The sequence below is a fragment of the Artemia sp. Qi Xiang Cuo genome, chromosome 3, assembly GCF_049724085.1.
Source record: "Artemia sp. Qi Xiang Cuo chromosome 3, ASM4972408v1, whole genome shotgun sequence".
Taxonomy (NCBI): domain Eukaryota; kingdom Metazoa; phylum Arthropoda; class Branchiopoda; order Anostraca; family Artemiidae; genus Artemia; species Artemia sp. Qi Xiang Cuo.
This window is the reverse complement of record NC_142796.1, coordinates 55,260,986-55,282,776: the sequence shown is the minus strand read 5'-3', so window position 1 is coordinate 55,282,776 and position 21,791 is coordinate 55,260,986. Positions and strand designations below refer to the sequence as shown.

At 37.0% G+C, this 21,791-nt stretch overlaps 2 protein-coding genes across 2 annotated transcripts in view; one reads left to right on the top strand and one right to left on the bottom strand.

The window, feature by feature from the left end:
• Positions 1-16,363, top strand: part of thoc6 (THO complex subunit 6) — a 140,638-nt gene extending 124,275 nt beyond the window's left edge. Inside the window, exons 15-16 of the mRNA XM_089087012.1 lie at positions 12,316-12,486; positions 16,172-16,363. Coding sequence (XP_088943138.1) covers positions 12,316-12,486; positions 16,172-16,272 — 272 coding nt within the window. The 3' untranslated portion in view covers positions 16,273-16,363. The remainder of the gene's footprint in view (positions 1-12,315; positions 12,487-16,171) is intronic.
• Positions 16,364-20,387: 4,024 nt separating this feature from the next.
• Tango2 (transport and golgi organization 2) overlaps positions 20,388-21,791 on the bottom strand; it is a 72,240-nt gene continuing 70,836 nt past the window's right edge. Inside the window, exon 7 of the mRNA XM_089087011.1 lies at positions 20,388-20,602. Within this exon, the coding sequence (XP_088943137.1) occupies positions 20,464-20,602 (139 nt within the window). The 3' untranslated portion in view covers positions 20,388-20,463. The remainder of the gene's footprint in view (positions 20,603-21,791) is intronic.

Genomic DNA, 21,791 nt, shown 5'->3' with positions numbered 1-21,791 from the left:
CTTAGCCGTTCTTGGAATACTGCTGAGATGCCTTATTGGGAATTAGCATTAACACAGTGCATTTTGATTTAATCTTATGGTAACATTTAGTTTTTAAACATAAAGGCAAATGGATTTTGCCACTGTTATAGATTTAGACAGATTCACTTTCTGACAAACTAATTAAAAATAAAAATGAGAGTGAAATTTTATAAAAAATATAAAAAGTTTTATATTGTTTTAAAAAATAGAGTTGTGAGAAAGAGTAACTTTAGCGTAAAGAGCGAGGCGTTGAGGAGGGGACAGCCCCTTTCATATACAGAATAGTTTCTGTTTGTTTTAAGTTTTAGTGTCGCTCCTTACTTTCAGCTAAAAAAAAAAACTTTTTTTTAATTTAATTGCTAAATGTTTTTGAATTAATGCAGGTTTTGATTCTGGCTTACCGTATATGAATAATCAAAAAGAAATTTGCATATTAATTTTACTTTTATTTGGTTAAATGGCTTTCTGGAAACTTGTTTAATTTTATTTATGAACGTTTTTATTAGCAATAAATATACGTAACTTACGAATTAACTAACGTAACGAACTTCTATATTTATATATTTTTATAATATATATAAGGGGGCTTGCCCCCAACTCAGAACCTCACTATTTAAGCTAAAGTCCACTTTTGTGCTCCAAATTCTTTAAAAATAACCCCTTAATCGCAAAGGCCGTTATTTAGAATAAAAATGTCTTATGAGAGTACTAAAAAATTATTGGCTTAAAGAGCGAGGTATTGACTAGGAGGTGAACCCAATCATACACGTAATATTTTCTGTTCGCTTTAAGTTTTGATGTTACTCCTTATTTTCAGTTGGAAAACTTGTTTTTCTTTATATTTAATTTCTGATCTTTTTTTTAAATAATGCTGGGAAATCCGACGCCCCCTTCATAGCAAGGTCGCTTCCCCCATGAAAACTTCCTTCTTAGAAAGATCTTCCCACATAACCCCCGACCCACCCACCCACGCGTAAAAGTAAGTCGGCAAAATGAAAGCAAGACACATAAAAAGAATTTTGTATTGGAATTCTGGCAAATTACCCCAGTGTAAAATTTCCCGTGAAAAGTTTCCTCCCTATAAATTTACCTCCCCATGGAAAATCTTCCTTGTGGAAAAAAACCCAACAGAAAATTCACCGACTCCCCCCCCCCCCCAAAAAAAAGTGCATGCATAGTTACCAATAACAAATACTATACGTATACAATTGGGAAATTTAAAACTTTACGACCTTTCCATAAGGGCTCTAGTGGGAATTTGTTACCTTCAAAGGTATATTTTTTGGGTTTTTATGCTGAACAGAATGGCTGTCTCAAAATTTTAATCAGACGGAATTGGGAAAAAAGGGGCGTGGGAGGGGGCCTAGTCGTCCTCCAGCATTTTGGTCACTTAAAAGGGCCCTATAACTTTTAATTTCCGTTCTAACGAGCTCTCTATTTATTTTCTGGTACCACGAGTTCGTTACAATTACCCCTGAAAAAAAAAAAAAAAAACAAGCATCCGTGATCTTTCTTCTGGCAAAAAATACAAAGTTACAGATTTTTGCAGGTATGAGCTTGAAACCTATGTAATAGGGTTTTCTAATACGCTGAATCTGACGGTGTGATTTTCACTAAAATTCTTTCACTTGTAGGGGGTTTTTCCCCCCTCTTTCCAAAATGAGGCAAACCTTCTCAAGCTCGTAGCTTTTGATGAATAAAAATAAACTTAAAAAAATTCATATATTTCGAATCAGCATTGTAGGCCTAAGCCCATTCTTTTGATACATTTATTGACATCAAAATAACGTTTTTAAAAGTTTCGATTACTATTGAGCCGTATCGCTTTATTTTATTGTTTTTTTATTAGGTATATGAGGGAGTTCTCCCCTTAGTCAATACCACGCTAGCGTAAAGCTGAAGTTAAAATTTTGTTTAAATCACAAACCCCTGAATCACAAAGGCCGTATAATTTGAATAGATAGCTCTTTTGAAAGCAATAAAAAAAACTATAGCGTAAAGAACAAGGTATTGACTTGGGGGTGAACCCCCTCATATACGTAATAATTTCTGTTCGTTTTAATTTGTGATGTTGCTCATTAATTTCAGTTGAAAAAACTTGTTTGTTTTTTTTAATTTAATTTCTGATCGTTTTTTAAATAATGCTGGGAAATCCGGCGCCCCTTTATAGAAATATTCCTTACCCCAATGAAACGTCCTCCACGGAAATATTCTCCCAAGTAACCCCCTCCTCCAGCCGCCCCACCAGAAAAAAATCCTTCCTGAAAATGTCTGTATACTTCCCAATAACCAATACTATATGTAAACAATGTTCATAACTAGCAGCCCTTCCCCTGGGAACTTTGGGGGATTAAGTCATCCTAAAAGACATATTTATTAGATTTTCGACTATGCTGAACAAAATGGCTATCTCAAAATTTTAATTGGGTGACTTCGGGAAAAAAATGAGGGTGGGAGGGGGCCAAGTTGCCCTCCAATTTTTTTGGTCACTTTAAAAGAGCACTAAAACTTTTAATGTTCATTCGAATAAGTCCTCTTACGATATTCTAGGACTATTAGTTCGATACGATCACCCCTGGAAAAAAAAACAAAAAAAACAAATAAAGACGCATCCGTGATCTTTCTTCTGACAAAAAATACAAATTCCACATTTTTGCAGATAGGAGCATGAAACTTGTACAGTAGGGTTGTCTAATACGCTGAATCGATGGTGTGATTTTCATTAAAGTTTTATGACTTTTAGTGGGTGTTTCCCCCTTGTTCGAAAATAAGTCAAATTTTCTCAGGCGCATAACTTTTGATGTGTAGGACTAAACTTGATATATTTGAAATCAGCATTAAAATCTGATTCTTTTGATGTATCTATTGGTATCAAAATTACGTTTTTTAGAGTTTCGGTTACTATTGAGCCGGGTCGCTCCTTACATACATTTCGTTACCACGAACTGTTTGGAAAATGTCAAGCCTTCCAATCACTTTCAACTATTAAAAAGGGCAATAGGCCTTTCTATTTCCAATCGAATGATCCCTTTTTGAGTTTCTACGACGACACTTTCTATAAACACCTTATATGCCCCCAGGGCATAAATTAAAACCCTTACCCTAAGGGCTCAGAGGGTGGTTGTCATCCTCTAAGACCTAATTTCAAGAACTTTCAACTACGTTAAACAAAATGGCTATCTCAAAATTTTGATTGGATGTGTCTGGGCAAATGGTGGGCGTGAGAGGGACGTTAGTCGCTCTCCAATCCCTTTCAGCTATTAAAAAAGGCACTAGCTCTTTCAATTTCCAAACAAATGAGCCCTTTTGAAGTTTCTACACGCTTTCAATAAAAACCTTGTACGCCCCCAGGGCATAACTTACAACCCATGCCCCAAGGGCTGAGGGGGGGTGGTCAGCCTCAAAGACCTAATTTCCAGAACTTTCTGCAACGTTGAACAAAATGGCTATATGAAAATTTTGATTGAATGTGTCTGGGGGAAAGTTGGGAGTGAGAGGGGGGTTACTTACACTCCAATCACTTTCAACTATTAAAGAGGGCACTAGGGCACTCAATTTCCAATTGAATGAGCCCCTTTTGAAGTTTTTGCGACAAATCTATTTATAAAAACCTTATATACCCCCAGGGCACAACTTACAACCTTTGCCCTGGGGGCTCTGGGGTGTTTCTCATCCTTAAATACATAATTTCCAGACCTTTCAGCTACGTTGAACAAAATGGCTATCTCTAAAATTTGATTGCATGTGTTTGGGAAAATGGTGGGCGTGAGAGGGTGGTTAATTGCTCTCCACTCGTTTTCGACTATTAAAAAGGGCAATTTCAATTTCCAATCAAATGAGCCCTTTTTGAAATTTCTGCAACAACTTTCTATATAAACCCTATATGCCCCCAAGGCATAACTTACAACCCTTGCACTGAGGGCTCTGGTGGGGTTATCATCCTAAAACATCTAATTTCCAGAACATTCGACTACGTTGAACAAAATGGATATCCCAAAATTTTGATTGGATGTGTTTGGGGAAATAGTGGACCTGAAAGGGGGGCTAGTTCTTATCACTTTCGACTATTAAAAGGGCACTAGCTCTTTCAATTTACAATCGAATGAGCCCCTTTTCAAGATTCTACGACAAAGATTTCAAAAAAAAACTTATATGCCCCCAGGGATTAACTTAAAACCTTTGCCCTGAAGAATGTGGTGGGAGTGTTCTAATCAAATGTAAAATTTCCTGAACTTTAAACTGCGGGGAACAAAATGGGTATCTAAAAATTTTGATTGGATGTTTTTGGGGAAATGGTGGGCGTGGAAGGGGTGTTAGTTGCCTTCCAATCGGCACTAGAAATTTCAATTTCCAATCAAGTTAGCCATTTTTGAAGTTTCTACGACAACGTGTTCTATAAACACCTTATATGCCCCACGGGCATAACTTACAACCCGTGCCCTGAGGGCTGCGGGGGGGGGGGTCATTCTCAAAGACCTAAGTTCCAGAACTTTCCACTACGTTGAACAAAATGGCTATCTTAAAATTTTTGTTGGGTGTGTTTGGGGAGAAGGTGGCGTGAGAGGCTGGTTGGTTGCCCTCCAACCAGTTTCGACTATTACAAAGGGCACTAGCCCTTTGAATTTCCAATCGTGTGAGCCTTTTTTGAAGTTTATACGACAACGCTTTCATAAAAATTTTATATGCCCCCAGGGCATAACTTACAACCCTTCCCTGAGGGCTGTGGGGGAGTGTCCTCCTCATAATCATAATTTATATCTTGAAATCAATTACACTGAGCAAAGTTGATATCTAAAAATTTAGATTGGATGTGTTTGGGGAAAAAGTGGGATTGAGAGGGGGTTAGTTACTCTCCAATCACTTTTGACTATTAAAAAGGGCACTAGACCTTTGAATCTCCAATCGAATGAGCCCTTTTCAAGTTTCTACGGCAAAGATTTCAGTAGAAACTTATATGTCCCCAGGGCTTAACTTATAACCCTTGCCCTGAAAACTGTGGGGGGAGTGACCTCCTCAAAGGTATAATTTCCTGAACTTTAAACTGAGTTTGGGGAAATGGTGGGCGTGGAAGGGATTGTAGTAGCCTTCCAATCACTTTTGACTATTAAAAAGGGCACTAGCCATTTCAATTCCCGATCGAATGAGCCCTTTTTGAAGTCTTTACGATAACACTTTCTATAAAAATCTTATATTATCCCAGGGCGTAATTTACAACCCTTGCCCTGAGGGCTGTGGGGGAGTGGTCATCCTTAAAGACCTAATTTCCAGAACTTTCAACACCGTTGAGCAAAATGGATATCTCAAATTTTTGATTGGATGTGTTTGGGGAAAAGATGGGCGTGAGAGGGAGGTTAGTTGCCCTACAATCACTTTCGACTATTAAAAAGGACACTAGCCCTTTGAATTTCCAATCGAATGAATCTTTTTTGAAGTTTCTACGACAACGCTCTTTATAAAAGCCTTATATAACCCCAGGGCATAACTTACAACCCTTGCCTGGAGGGCTGTGGAGAGTGTCCTCCACAAAAACATAATTTCTATCTGGAAATCAACTATGCTGAACTATATGGCTATCTCAGAATTTTGATTGGTTGTGTTTCGGGAAATGGTGGGCGTGGAAGGGGTGTTAGTTGCCTTCCATTTACTTTCGACTATTAAAAAAGGCACAAGCCACTCCGATTTCCAACTGAATGAGCCCTTTTCGAAGTTTCTATGACAACTTCTTTGATACGAAGTGCCCTGGTCTAAAGGAACAAAAAAAAAATACATTGTGCCAACATCGTTCTTATATGCCCCCAGGACATAACTTAAAACCCTTGCCCTGAGGGTTGTGGGGGAGTGACCTCCTCAAAAACATGTTTTCTATCAGGAAATCAACTACGCTGAACAAAATGGCTATCTAAAAAAACACGTTCTATAAAAACCTTATATGCCCCCAGGGCATCACTTACAACCCTTGCCCTGAGGGCCGTGAGGGGGTTTTCATCCTCAAAGATTTAATTTATGAAACTTAAAACTACGTTGAATAAAATGGCTATCTCAAAATTTTGATTGGATGTGTTTGGATGTGTTTGGGGAAAAGATGGGCGTGAGAGGGGGGTTAGTTGCCCTCCAATCACTTTCGACTATTAAAAAGGGCACTAGGCCTCTGAATTTCCAATCGAATGAGCCTTTTTTGAAGTTTCTACGGCAAAGCTTTCTATAAAAATCTTATATGCCCCCAGGGCATAATTTACAACCATTGCCCTGAAGGCTGTGAGGGAGTGTCCTCCTCAAAACATATTTTCTATCTGGAAATCAACTATGCTGAACAAATTGGCTATCTTAAAATTTTGATTGGATGTGTTTCGGGAAATGGTGGCCACGGAAGGGGTGTTAGTTGCCTTCCAACCACTTTCGACTATTAAAAAGGGCACAGGCCACTCCGATTTCCAATTGAATGAGCCCTTTTCGAAGTTTTTACGACAACTTTTTCGATATGAAGTGCCCTGCTCTAAAGGAAAAAAAAATAATAAATAATACATTTTGCCAACAACGTTCTTATATGCCCTCAGGGCATAACTTAAAACCCTTGCCCTGAGGGTTGTGGGGGAGTGTCTTCCTCAAAAACATATTTCCTATCTGGAATTCAACTACGCTGAACAAAATGGCTATCTCAAAATTTTGATTGGATGTCTTTGGGGAATGATGGGCGTGAAGGGGGGGGGGAGGGGCTAGTTGCCCTCCAATCACTTTCGACTATTAAAAAGGGCACTAGCCACTCCAATTTCCAATCGAATGAGCCCTTTTTGAATCAAGTCTTTTGGTTGATGGTGTCGTTGTTGAGGGTGAGCTGTCTGTTCAAGAAGCATTTACTTCATACTTTGCTAATATTGGGAAAACTACTGCTTCTTCAGTTAGCTCTTCGCCATCACAACCCGATTATAAATCTTATCTTGGTCCGCCTTGCCTCAAGTCAATGGCGTTGGATCCTGTTTCTGAGGTTGAAATAGCAAGGATTGTTAATAGGTTGAAAGGTTCATCGTCGTCTGGCCCTGATTGCATTTCTACGAAGGTAGTCAAGTTCATTCTTCCTTCGATTATTCCTCCTTTGACAAAGCTTGTGAATCTATCTTTTGAAAATGGGGTTTTCCCCAGTTCTCTCAAGTGAGCTAGAGTCATTTTTTTATATAAAGGCGGACCAAGGAATGATCCAGCTAATTATCGGCCTATATCGCTGCTGTCTGTTTTTAGCAAGATTTTTGAAAAGGCCATGCTTTCCCGTCTACTTACTTTTTTAGAGGTAAAAAATTTCTTTCATGATTTTAAGTCTGGTTTCCGAGCGAAGCATTCAACCGAGCATGCATGTGTAACTCTTTTCAAATTTCTCCACTCGGCCCTTGACCCTGGTTTGATTCATGCAGCTGTATTTCTTAACGTCCGTAAAGCTCTCGATTCTTTAACCCGCGGGAGTCTGCTTTTTAAGCTGTCACATTATGGTGTAAGAGGCCATACTCATGCCTAGTTTGATTTTTACTTGTTAGGTAGAACTATTTTCGTAGATTCTCTTTTCCGTTCTTCGTCTGAAGTTGAGTTTGGTGTCCCTCAAGGTTCTGTTCTTGGGCCGCTTCTATTTTTGATTTATGTTAATGACCTTATAGTGGTGGTTACGAGACAGAAACCTACAGTCTGCTGTCGGCTATGTCATCCTGAAATTTTTAATGATCTACAGTCAAAATCGCCTTCACAGGATGAGGACACTCTCGTCGCATTCGCGGATGACAGTACCCTGGGTACTGCAGTAAGAACGGAGCCTGAGATGCATCCCAAACTAGTGGACCTTTTTGATAGAGTTATACTTTGGTTTGACGCTAACTGCCTGGCCCTAAATGTTGCTAAGTCGAGTTTTCTAATTTTCTCACGTATTTCTCAGGCTTGCCCTCAGTTATCTGAAATCCATCTGTCTAGGATTTCTCTTAGTAGACCTAAGGATCGGTCTGTCTAGTTTCTAGGTATTCTTCTAGATGAAAATCTGTCTTTAAAGAATCATATTGGTCTAATCAAAATGAAAATCTCCAGGAGTCTCGTAATATTGAGGAAGCTTAAACATATATTTCCTGGATCAATTCTAAGAATTCTGTTTCATTGCTTAGTCCAGTCTTACGTCTCTTATTGCCCTACGATATGAATGTCAACTTTTTCTTCTCTTTTGAAACCACTTTCGAAGATATATGATAAAGCAAGGAGCCTTTTACAGGAAACAAATTGCTCTGCACCTAAGCCTTTACTTGATTTGCAGTCGCATTACATTTTGTCGTGTGCGTCTTTCACTTTTCTTCAACTCCATGGGGATGTTCCTGCGGCCCAAGAGCTACTCCATCTTTCGTCACTGATCAGTCTACGTATCATCTTCGTAATTAAAGCAACATAACCATTCCATTTACTCCATCAGTGAGGTCAGATTTTAATCCGCTGACCGCATGTCATATGGTATGGAATACCCTACCTGAATCAGCTCGAAAATGTCACTCGTTTGGTACCTTCAGAAGAACTGTAAAAGATATTTTAATGTCTAGTTGAATTATGTTTAATATAGTTTTTTTTTCTTCTTTTTTAAAGTTGTTATAGTAATATTATTATTTTTATTATGTTAAGATCTTTTGGGTTTTTTTTTTTATGTTATGGTGGGGCGGACGTCTCTGGGCCGAGTTGGTTATTTTGTTATGAGTGGTGTTTACCATGTGTGCAGCATCTTGCCTGGCTTGGTTTCGGCAGATTTTGAATGGTGGGCGACAGTTTGTCATCAAAATTAGTGATATTTAGGTATGTTTTTTTTTCTCTTTTTTTCTCTCTGCTTTTCCAAACCATGGAGCCCTGCGGGGGGAATATGTTGTAGCGTTTTTTTTTCCTTTCTTCTTTATTGTGTTTAATTATATGTGGAAGGTTTTTTTCCTTTTATTGTGTTCGTTTATTGTTTAATAAAATGAACTCTGAACTCTGAAGCAAAGGGATGGTAAGTTTGCTATATAGAGGTTTTGGACAAGGTGCTTCTAATAGTATACTTCTTGTTTTGATCTGAATCTTTTTTCAGGAGTTATGGGTTACTTTAGGTTTTACTATGGGGCGTCATCGTCTCTTACTAGGTTGCTAGCTACCGCTGCAACCCGGATGAAAAACTAGGATACATCTACTGCTGCAGCGGTGACTCTGTCAGTTGTGTTTATTGATAACTCAAGTCGGTTAAATACCCCTGGTATATTTTAAGATCTGAGTCTTAAAACTTGAATCACAAGACAACTCTTCTTATGTGTGCTCGAGCACTCTTTCTTTCAGCGGTCTTTCTATGTCTGTTTTAATGCAGTGTTGTTTCTTTTTTGTGTGTTTTTGCAGTAGATGTTTCGGTAGCTCGGTTGTGATGCTTTTCCCGGTTTTCCTTTCGTTTTGCTTGCTCTCTTGAAACTGTTATGTTTATAAGTGTTTTCATGAATTACAAACTTTAACTGTTAAGACGATGTTACCTGACACCCTTTTAAATTGGTACATGTCGTAATTGCAACTGACGTCATCATATAGTTTTATACAAACAGGAACAAGTTTTTGGCCTTTTTTTGGTTGGAATACTAAAGAACGCACCGCAGGTATCAGGCAGCGGAGTGACTAAGAATAGCATCATGCCCCAGAAAAGCAACTTTTCCAAAGATCGCAACTTACCACGTGTATGGGATAATTGTGTATATGATTTATAGATGATATAAATCTTATATCATATACAACATACATATATATACGTGATTTTTATAATGTTAAAAATACTTGATTTTATATAAATTCGGACAAGGCAATTCTAATAGTATACTTTGTGTTTTCGATCTGACTCTATTTTTAGGAGTTACGGGCCATTTTATTTCTTAGTATGGGACGTAATCGTCTCTTACTAGGTTGCTAGCTACCGCTGCAATAAACACCATTTATAAAGAACTATACAGATCCTTTATGTAGTTGAAAATGAAAAACTATTTTTATCTTCGTATGCAATTTTCTTAAAAATTGATTCTATTTTAAAAACTATTTCTTGTTAACTACAAAAGGCACTAGATGTAGCAATTTCTTTTAAAATGAGCCATTAAACATCTCTCTATTATGTTCCAGCGTTCCACTGGCTGCAGAGAAAAAAAAAACGGAAACAAAAAAAAAGATGTCGTCGATGCTGAGTATCGTGCTAGCAGCCACTTTTCTTGTTTTTCAAGCCAATTTATTTTCCTCGTTATTTTCTTGTGGTAGTCTAAAATGAATGCTAGGAACCAGTTACAGGTGCACCAACTTGGAAAAGTTCCAAGCCTCTCACTGACCAAAAGGCCTCAGTCTTACTGCCAAATGTTACTTTCAAGTGTCTAAATTGTGTGAGACTTTTAATCCGAATTCTTTCTTCCAATGTGTACGTTAAAACTGAACTGGTCAACCTTTTGAGACCTTTTAAGTAGTAAATATCATGAAAAATTTGAAAACTTGCAATATATCCTTATCGAACCTAGTTGGTTCTATAAAGCTATCTTCGGCTTTGCATAAGCACACTACTATAAATAAATACTGCTAAAAAAAAGTGGTACAGCGGTCAGTAAAAGTACATAACCCCTCATCCGTGAGAGAGAGAGAGAGAGATTTATTCTAAACAAACAAACAATTTATTATCAGTTTAGCGGCCATCCCAATAAGTAAAAACTTGTCCAAGGGGGTGGTAAAAATACACTAACATAACAAAACAATAAAAAAAAAAAAAAAAAAACCTATCTATATCACAATCCCCAAACAGCACCACAAACCTTACACCTTAACACTTTAATTAAATTTACTATCATATTCATAAACATCACCCCCAGGAGCCATAAATATTTACCAATATCTTTATTTAAAAAAAAAACAAAAAAAACACTAATATTCATACTTACTAAAAAGCATCCCTTTAATTACTACCTTAAACGAAGAAATATCACCCATATTTTTTTATATTTTGATCAAGATGGTTCCAACTTCTAATCCCCCTGTGAAGCAAAGAAAACATCGATCACAACTGTGCATTTGGCAACATTCTTAGAGAGCTTCGCAGCATGACCGTATTTCTTGCAATTATAACATTGAATCGGCAGAAACTTGAGCTCGATAATAGGTTGGCGCTGAGAGCCAATCACTTAACTTTCATGGGAATGTGCATTTTCAGCAAATTTGAGCCGAAAGGAGTGCTTGCCATCTAGCCGCTTATCTTCAGGAAGTTTGCTACTACCGGAATAATATTATCAACTATAAAGTTTTCAGGAATCCGGCGAATAGTTTTAAAGTATAATGGTTTTTTTTAGCCTCCGAAGACTGGTCATGAGTACTGAAAACCTGCATCACCGAATGAGCAGTTTCTTTATCGGAAAAATGAAACGCGAAGCATCCTTACGAGGATTATTCAATAATACGATCAATGTATTACCGCCACAAACTTTACGAAGAAACATGATTCTGGATCGTCCAGATCTTTGGGTGAGTTCTTCAAGACTACCTTGTAGGTCGGTTTTGAAGCCTGGGACAACCCGTTATACGATTGACCACCATTATCCCTCAGTATTCCAGAATTAACCAGATTATTAAAGTTTAGGCACATCTCACTGACTTTTCGAGTAAGTGTGACAGTTTTTTTTTCAAAGGAAACTACAGGTACCTCATCGGGTTCAAATATGACAAAACGAGGTAGGATTACTTCGCACTCATCATAGAGATCAAGACATCTAACCATACCTCTGACATTGCCCATCATTTTCTACCCATCTATTGGACGTGTAGAAACGGAAGCCTCGTTCCACAACAACTTCTTGACTATATTTCATCAGTGACAAAAATATCACAAGCAGTTTTCGCAATATTAATGCAAGCCTTCCCCGCTTTTCTTGATCGAAATAAAAATTTAGCACAGCATTCCAGATCAGTTTCTCGCCCGCCATCGCAGAGTATATGTTACACATAGACACAGCTAAAGGTCTGTGGGCAGAGCTAGGTTGATGTGAGTAATAATTCAAGAGAGCAAAGTTTGGTATCCAAAATAAAAGTCCAAATTAACCGGATATTATTCCATAGTAGACTTATAGACAAGCGTTGAAATAATTTGCATAATTCTTGAGGTAAAAGGGGCTTGCTGATTTAACAAGTAAAATATCCGATTTAAGACAGGTTTGTTCTAAGGTGTTATTCTAAGATTGCAAAAAGAATTTATCCTGAAGTGTTATTTATATTTTTGGCTGGCCAATAATTAGCAGATAATGTCAGTTTGTATTTTAGGTGTTGTCAGTCGATTGAATGACAAGTCTTGGGAAGTGCGTGGCATAGCTGCAAAGGTGGCTGCAGTTTTAATCAATCAATCTGAGCCAGTGCCAGAAATAGAAGGGAAAATAAAAATTCTGGCTCTTTTCCTCAAAGATGAAGATGTAAAAACTCGTACAGCTGTTTCAGGTACTTGACACTTGTCAAAGCTTCATTTGATTTCACCGACAGATTCTCTGACTGGATGCTTGTTTTTACCACTTTTTACGATAAAATGGACATTTTAGTAAAAATTCGTTAAACTACACTGAAACTGGCAACAGTGCGGTAAAAGCAGTAAAATCCTGGTGCTCTTCACCGTAGTTTTACCATATGCTTTCCAACAGGTCAAACACGATGGGGAGGGGGGTCAGGTGCTTGTTATTTTTAGGGAGAAAGAGCTCTGGGTGAGTTCATATCGAAATCTTTCTTATTGTCTATTAGCTTGCCTGTTTATTTCTTTGAAGAATTTGTCTTCCTCCCCCCCCAAAAAAAAAGATTAGATTTGGGAATGCAAACGTAACAAAGGATTGGGCTGTATCGCACTATTATAACTAATTAGTTTACACCTTTTTTTAACGATTTGACTCACAAGATGTTAATATCCAAGCAATAAATTACTGTGCCGTAATGAAAAGGGTGTATGTGACATCTTTTTTTTTAATAATGCATATCGGTGGTTGTATGAGGCATGGAAGGTTTTGATGGAATTTTTTTCTTTTAGAATATTTAAATAAGCAGAAATCCGTCAAAATCATTGCCTAGCTGCATAACCCAGCTTCACTTTAGTGTATCTGTATATATCCGTAAATAAATTGATGTGTGTGTGTTGGTTAGCCCTGTGGTGGCCAACAAATCAGTTGGTTGGCCCTGTGGTGAAGTACTTGTTTTATTTTTACTAGTGATTTTCTCAAACCAAGCCAGCTTTGTGATAACACTATACTTTATGTTTTTCAAAACAGCCTCTAAATGGTTGGCCCTGTGGCAGAGCACTTATTTTATTTTTACTGGGGATTTTTTTCGATAAGATTTACCGGCGTGTGAGTTGGCCACGTGCAGTTATTAATAGCACGAGCAAGGCTTCTAAAAATCCAGTCCGCACACTTACTATACTTCCCGCATACTGTGTTTTTCAGAAAACGGCAACGATTAGCGAAATGCCAATGGATTTTTTACCATTCTTTTCTGAGAAAATGCAAATCCCAAGAGTTGAAAATTTCGAAAGCATGCGAGCAAACGTTCTCGGGAATCAAATGAATAGCTTATAATTCAATTGTCTATATGCTATAATCTGCAAATTGTTCTTCTTTTACTTCTTCGTAGAAGTTCAACACCAGCAAGTGAATTCAAACTCAGCTATGATAATGTAAAGGTAGTTGCAATTTTTCCGCAGAATAAACCGGTTGTTCGAATTAAGCTTCTCGACAAATCGTAGCATTTGGTAAGTAACTGAGGGTTAATGTGATTGTCCCTGTGCCTTGTTGGTCGTAATTTTAAAAGTGAGTCGTACTGGAAACTGTTTGAATTCAAGTGGTATATCTATCGGGATCACTGGAATATGTGGCAACAGTATATATTCTCCTTTGTATTTTTCCATTTAAGAAATTATGACTTAGATGGCACTGTCCATCATATTTTTCAATAAAAGTGCCGTGTCGTTGTAAGTTTGTGTAGATTTATACGCAGGCCAATTTTCAACGTTAAAATATGCATTCCTAGAAAATCTAGTGAATTCAAGAATTGTAGTGGGTATTTGACTCAATATCAGATTTGCACAGTATCGATGAGCTGGTTGGGTGTCGCTTTGCATGATATTTTATTCCGAGTGCTGAAATTGATGGCACTGACATCGTCGCTGCTTACACGGACATGCACTATATCACTAATGGTTTTGTAATCCCTTGTGATATTTAGGAAAACATTTTGAGCCAATTCCTCATTGAATAAGAATCATTCATTTTATTGACACAAGCTGTCGTGGTCAGGAATAAATTCCAACTAAATTGTGATCATACTTACGCAATGAAAAAAAAGAACAGACAGTGAAATAACACTTATTCAGCACTAATGTCGCTTGGTTGATGTCTTTTTACAAAAATTTGTTGACGATCTAATTTTAGTGTCGATTGATCGTCAACACATCAGTGATAAATGTGGCTAATATACACCTAATAGATGTGTCGATTGTCATCTTCCGAATCCCAATATCCAGCAAAATGTTTTTCGAAAACTTCGGTGGATGCAAAATTTTGTAGTTTAACGCGTATATTGGTTTTTAAAGTCAACCTCTCACATTTCGCCCTAGGATTGGTGACTTCAGACACATATCAAGTTCATTATCCAGTACTTTGCGTGGAATAACTATGCTAGTTTTCTGAAAATCCCCAGACAAAATAAAACAAGGACTTTGCCGCAGGGCTGTCCTTTGCCCCTCCAATTTTATGATCAGGCGCGCCCAATTTTTTTTAGTCATTTTACATTCTTCCCCTAGTTTAAGTTCACATGGCTTCTCGGTTTTTTTTTTCAATTTTTACAGCCTCCCCCTTCCCCGTAAATTTGGTTTCTATTTTTTTTTTTCAGTATTGGTATCTTTTAGGTAGAAGTTACTTTTTATTAAAATTGCAGCTGGATCGGAAACACGAAAGTGCCAAACTCTAAAATCGCTCCCTCTAACCTTCCCCCACTAGTAGGGCCACATTGAAGCCCCACAATTGGGGCTTCAATTTGGGGGGTGGGGGTGGTCTATGGAGTCCATAGATCTGGAATAAGACCTTGTTACTTCTATTTGATTGCTATTTTGTACTTTAGCTATGTGCTATATTGAACTGGCAAGACCGGCGGACTGGTCGTTTGCATTGGTCACCCCCTGTGCTTTGTTTTTCTTCATTAAAAAAAATAGGAACCTTACATTTTTGTTAATTGGCGCCACTGCCCACTACACAAATTCTTAGGTACCGTGACCCAGTGAATATATTTACAAAAAATCTTGACTTTATTTATTTAAAGGGTAGTAATACTACTAACAATGGTGGATGCAATGCAGATGTGAAAAGTAGAATAGCCAAGGTGAGCTGTGTTTTTCGTAGATAAGTCTTCGAACCAAAATAAGTATATTGGAAACCATAGTAATGACAGTCAGCATATCTAGTTTTGAAACTTAGGCGTTTCGAAAGGTTAAGAAAAATATGCTAGATGTTTTCTAAAGAAATCATCTAAGGATAATTTAAGGTTGTCGCTTAATTAACCGGAAGTCAAACAATAAACTGCGTGAAAAAGGTGTTCGATCCCACTTTTTAGGGATATAACTGCAGAAAACTGAAGATGGTATCGTTATACGGATGAAGGATGATATAGGGCTAAAAACTGGGTTTTTTGGCCGCATGGTTCCAAGCGAAAATCAGGAGGTTGTCCCGAAATGGGATAGGAACGGGAAATAGGAGACGATTTGAAGAAATTGAAAATTCATGGGAGGGAATAAGGACTGAAGCTTTGAGAAAATTGGGAAGGAAGAGGAGTGTCCAGAGATAAGTTTGCCTAAGACGACTTAGTGTTGTACTGAGTTGTTAGTAGTAGCAGTTGCCTCTATATGTATTGTATTCATTAAGAACACAAGAACAAGATGAATAGTTTGTTTGACTAAACCATGCGCTGAGACGAAAAAATAAAATAAAACAGAAATAAAATGAAGTAACCTGAAATGAGGTTAGCATAAGAAAGTTATAGCAACCCAAATGATGTGCTTTACGAACTGATCTTGTTACGAACTGGGCTTGTGGGTTTAAGAACTGGCTATTTTCTTCAGTTTTATTTTGAAACACTAATCTTTTCTTTTCAGAATCTATGGAGAGTCTGAGGGACAAGTATAAAGATATTGTTGACAAGCTATACCTTCGGGCTAGTCTACCTGAAGAGGTTGGGAAGCTAGCCTTAAAGTGATGAAATGAGAGGTTGGGAAGATATCTGGAGAGGTTGTAAATTAAGCTGATGTTTTAAGATGTGGAAAGTGTGTCAATAATAATAGAGATTTGTTTTATCTCCTCGGACTTAATAGGCATACATCAAAAATTTCTGAGATTATTAATGGTTCTCACTGAAGTTGTTCTACTTAAGTATTGTGTTCTACGAAACTTAAGTGTTGGGGCCCGGTGATCCTTTGCACCTAAGCTTGAGTTAGCAGTCTCCAAATTTCGGGACCCAAAGGCATCCTAAGTTGGGATAGCAACTTACTAATCCTGGTAACATTTGAACCAATAAAATATAAAAATATCTTTAAATTATACATAAATAAAAATAAATATATTACATAGACAAATACAATAAATGAAAATACCGATGAATATAAGTAAATATACCTTTGGAAACCAATAAATAAAATAGATGACATGTACTTTCTACAGAAAATTGGTATTTTACTTTTGTAACTTGGGTTCTATGGAATGGGGGGCATAACAGAGTAACAAAGATTTGCTTCTTATTTTCATCCATATATACTTTTGCCTTTGTCCTCCATAGCCTGTCGCTTGGCAGTCTGGGATATAGAGATCGATCCCTGCTGCAAAAGGGTTGGGCAACAGGTTTGCTGCTTGTCACTGCAAAACAAAAAGACCCAGCAACTGAAATGTCGACTTGACACACAATGCCCCAGTATCAATTTTTCCAAAAAGGTGTATTTGCAATATCTCGAGAACGGCTGAAGGTATTAAGTTTAAACTTTCACTTAAGACCAGCAGAAATGAATTCCTATAATAATTGAAGCTCAAAACGACCAAAATTATTATTGAAGAATAAATGAAACCCAAAAGGAAGAGAAATTAAAATAAACGATCGTAGAAAACATATAGATAGCACGTGGCAATATATGTGAATAAATAAATGAGTAAACATTAAATGGAATGTTCAATTCAACTTAAAGCAAACAAAAATTACTACAAAATTGATTTTTGCTACTCAGGTTAAATTCCCCCTTCACTAACCGACAAAAGCCTAAAGCTTGTTACGTCATTTGTGCTTTAGTGAACCTGAAATATATTACAAATATTCTCTTTATATTTACCACATTAAAAAGATAAAAATAGAAATTGCTGCGAAAAATAGAAGTCCTCTTGATTATTATAGTGATTTTATACTTATTTTTCGTCCATGTTTTGAAAAACAAAAGTATAGTGTTCAAGATAGATAAAATGTAGCTTTTTATCCGTGTAAACTGTAATAACATCCACCTGTATTTGAAATACCTTCTGTAGTACAAAATGCACCTTTCCTCTATAAGAGATGTCGCTCTCATCTCAAATATTCCTCGCCATTGTGCAAACACTGCACTGTTTTCCATGAATATTGTGTGTAGTTTTTTTTTTTTTTTTTTTTTTTTTTTTAAGCGAATACTCGAACCGCTTCAATTTATAAATTAAAATTCGCATATCTGTCCAGCAAACGTATTTGAAATGATTTCCACTGTGCAAAACGTATTTTTCCTCTATAAGAGATGACGTTTCGATTTCAAGTATCACATTATAGTCCAGACACTGCACTTTTTTCCGTGACTGTTTTTATTTTTTTCAAGCTGATGGATATTTTGTCCATGAGTTTGTCATTTTCTTGATTTGGGAGAATGTTTAATTTTATATTAATTATTAACAAAAAAACATAAGCACATCCTCTCCAAATGCTACAGCATGATACGGAGGAAGTATAATCAAACAAATCCACAAAAAAAGGAAAAAAAATAATAATACTAACTTACATTAATCTCAGAAGGGGTTTAAAAAACAAACCATAACTACAACGCCATGTGCCCTGCTATCACTAACTTAACACTCCACTACTTCCTTAACAAACATCAATCAAAATTAAATACTATTTTTAATGATTTAATACCATTTTATTTTATCAAGCTTCCCCTTCAGATCAGGGCTAAAAAATTAGCTTCTCCGTCTGGCAAAAAACATCCAAGTGTATTTGAAATAATTTCAGCAGTACAAAATGCATCATAGTAGTTGTTGCCTTTCCTTGATAGTTGTTGTTCGCTTCTGTTTATCATAATAAAAATAAAATGATTTTGTTTTCAAAGGCCTTACCCGGTCATGCCGATCAGCGGCAGTTCTTGTCATAATAAGGCACAAAACATCTCAAACAAGAAAATTAAAGCCATAGCCTTTAATCGTCATACAAAATTATACATTGATTCGAAATTTCACAGATTCAAACTAAACAGAGTCAAACGAATAAAAGGAATAAAAGAATAATGAACTAAAGGAAATAAATATATGCAATAACTGACGAGTGGGTGCAGAATTAAAAATCTTGACGAAGGAGGGAACAGAACTACTTGCGTACCGCATATGCCGAGCTGGAACCGGCTGAATATTTGTTACCGGTTGAGCTACATGTCGCAGGAGCCTTTGGCGCGAAGGGAGATACTCAGGAGGGAGGATTTCACGAAGCCGCGGATTTTCCAAAATACCAACACCAAATTAAAGGCACAATTCATCACAACGCGTCGAAAGAGTTGTGAGTGAAAATTGTTTTAAAAGGGAGCAATAAGGGACTTAGAGATATTTAGGCACTACCAGAAGAGCTCGGTAATGGATCCTTTCCAGGCGGTCCTTCTGGTCCTAAGTCAGGCTGTAATGCCAAAAGGGGTAAGCATATTCTACCAGCGGTCTGACAAATGTAAGAAAAATACGCAATAGGTGGGGGGTTGGGACATCATGACGAGCAAGGAGTTTTAAAGAAAATTATACCAAGGTTTGCCCGTTGGATCATCTCCTGTGTCTATTTTTCCCACTTCAGGTCATGTGTGAGATATATTCCCAAGAGTTTGATAACCATGATGCCAGAAACATTCTGTAAAGCAGATTAACTATCCCTCAGAATAGAAAAAGTTAATACGAGCGATTTTTCACGATTGACGATCTTTTTGCCCTCCTCAGCTTGGCGTGATAAACTCGCCATTATTCTATCTGCCTCGCTTGAAACACTCTTTTCACCCAGCTCCAGTACGGATAGATCATCAACGAACTTAAAGCAATTTGATTCATCATTTGCCAACTCATTTACCATAATCAAAAAAAGGAGCGCGCCTAAAATTATTCCCTGGGGAACAACTCGTTCCTCCGGCCGGCGAAAAACCATCAAAGTATATTTGAAAACATTTCCGCGATTGAAACTACATCTGTCGCAATGACTGATACCATTCGAATTTCAGAGATTCCCTTTTTACTAGTCTGTCTGAACTTACTATGAGCACTATACAAAAGGGAAAAGCTAGCATAAACTTTTATAAGTATATAAAAGTTATAAACTTATAATTATTTAGCTAGCATAAATAGCATAGCTATAAGGGAAGAGCTATAAAGCCTGTCTTGGAAGCTACAGGGACTACATCTTACGAAGCTATTGCGGGGTCTGGCTCTATTCGAATGTTTCTTAACATGCCGTTTTGCATAGTGATTGCTTAAATGTTGTTTCATTGTTAAAATGGGGAGAGACTGTTGGCGCTAGAAATTATCTTAAAGTACTTTTCTATTTAGCATAAAGTTTTGCATTAGAGAAATTATATGAACATTTCAACTTCACTCCAAAATTCCGAAATGCCACAAAACTGAGAAACTTTAAAAATTATCGCAGAAATTCTGTGCGTGTTATAAGTTACTTACTTTCAAATTTAGATCAAAAAGTGCTATTACAATCTCATATTTTAGTTCTTAAGCCAATAAAGTTTATTTTTATTCCTCATTGTTTTCGGAAACCGAGATTCAGATATGAGTATACGCATCTTTTGCTTAGCATGGCTGCAGCCACGTACACGCTCGCAAGGGGGTTCAAATTGGTCCTCTCCTCCATAGTGTCCAAATTCGTCCATTTTCAAATAATTTTTGTTATAATTCACCTGCTACTCAGGGATTTGGATTAGCTCCCCCCCCCCCCCATCAATATGAAATCCTTTGTAAAAGATCTATGAGTGCGCGCCTGTATAATAATTCACATGCCCAATTGCCTGTTCTGCTCAACTATCAAAACGATGCTAAAATCGTGCAACAATCGACAAGAAATTTTAGATAAAAATATTAATAACTAAATGCACTCCATAATCAAAAAATATTATTGCTTAATCTAACATCAAAATCTTTATATAATAAGGTTAAACTGATGGTGCACCGTCTTGACCTTGGCGTCGTCTAAGGCCGAGAATTTTTCTGTACAATCGAACGTTCTTTCTACGAAAGTTACTTCATTATTTTCATCAACCAGAATTATTGTCTGTGTCCTATAAGAAGAAATAGGATAGAAATTTAAAAAAATCATTTTGTTATTCTATAACTGCTAGGCCTATTCATTTTGCAATTTATGGATGATATAGATGTTAAGCCTTAAAATTCATTTTAAAGAGAAATTGCCAAAAAAAAGCTATTTTTCAACATGACAAGATCCATTCACCGTATAGCAGGACACGTCGTAGAACATACAACTAAGTTCCAGGTCCTAATAAATTTGACGAGAAGATCTATAGTCACACATTTTATCAGGTTAGATATTGTTGCTATTTGAATACTAATAATAACACTCCGTTCACAACAGACTATGGAAACAGGAGAAGTAAAATAACACAAAGAAGAAAAGAAGGTAAAACAAAATCATTCCCTACGATTAAATTGAAAAAGGATGATGCATCATAACAAATTAACATTGGCGCCAATTGGGAGAGTGGAGGAAGGGGACATCCCCTGAGTCCCTCTCTCCCTAGATTTTCGAAAATACTTTTTCTTGAGTATCTTCATTGAAAATTGCTTTCTTTGCATTTGCACGGACAAAATTTAACAAACAAACAAAAAAATGCCCCCCCCCCTACATTTTGAAGAAAAAACAGTTTCTCCCACTCTCGTAAATTTTCATGAATTGATGCCACTGAAACCTAACGAACAAACTTATGTCACCAAGCCACCTTAGGTTTTAACCTAGGCAAAAACAATGAATACTTGTAATTGCGAAAATATAAAACTCATTTATGATATAACCCATTTTACTCCATACGTTGAATAAAACCTATCTGAGGTTTTAAAAGGATATAGACCACAACTAAAAATAATTTTAGTTGAACCAGCTCTTAGTTTATTCTTGACATCAGCAAGCGCAGAAAAACGGGCAGCTGACACAACAAAAACATGTTCTGTCTAAAAAACAATCTTCTGTCACCCTGTCAAAGCCTGTTCGGTCACCAAGCCACATTAACTAAAAACAAACGACAATAAAGTCGTTAGTTCGATAATCTACATTATATCCTAAAAATTCAAATTTCTCAGTATTAAATCGAGATAAAAAAAAATGGAAAATACGACGGAATAATACTTGACAACACTGAAAAAAAAATCATTAAAAAGATGCAGGGACAGACCCCCCCCCCCCTCATCCCCCTGCTTCCGAACTCCAGACCGAACTTGGATATTACCGAAAGAGAC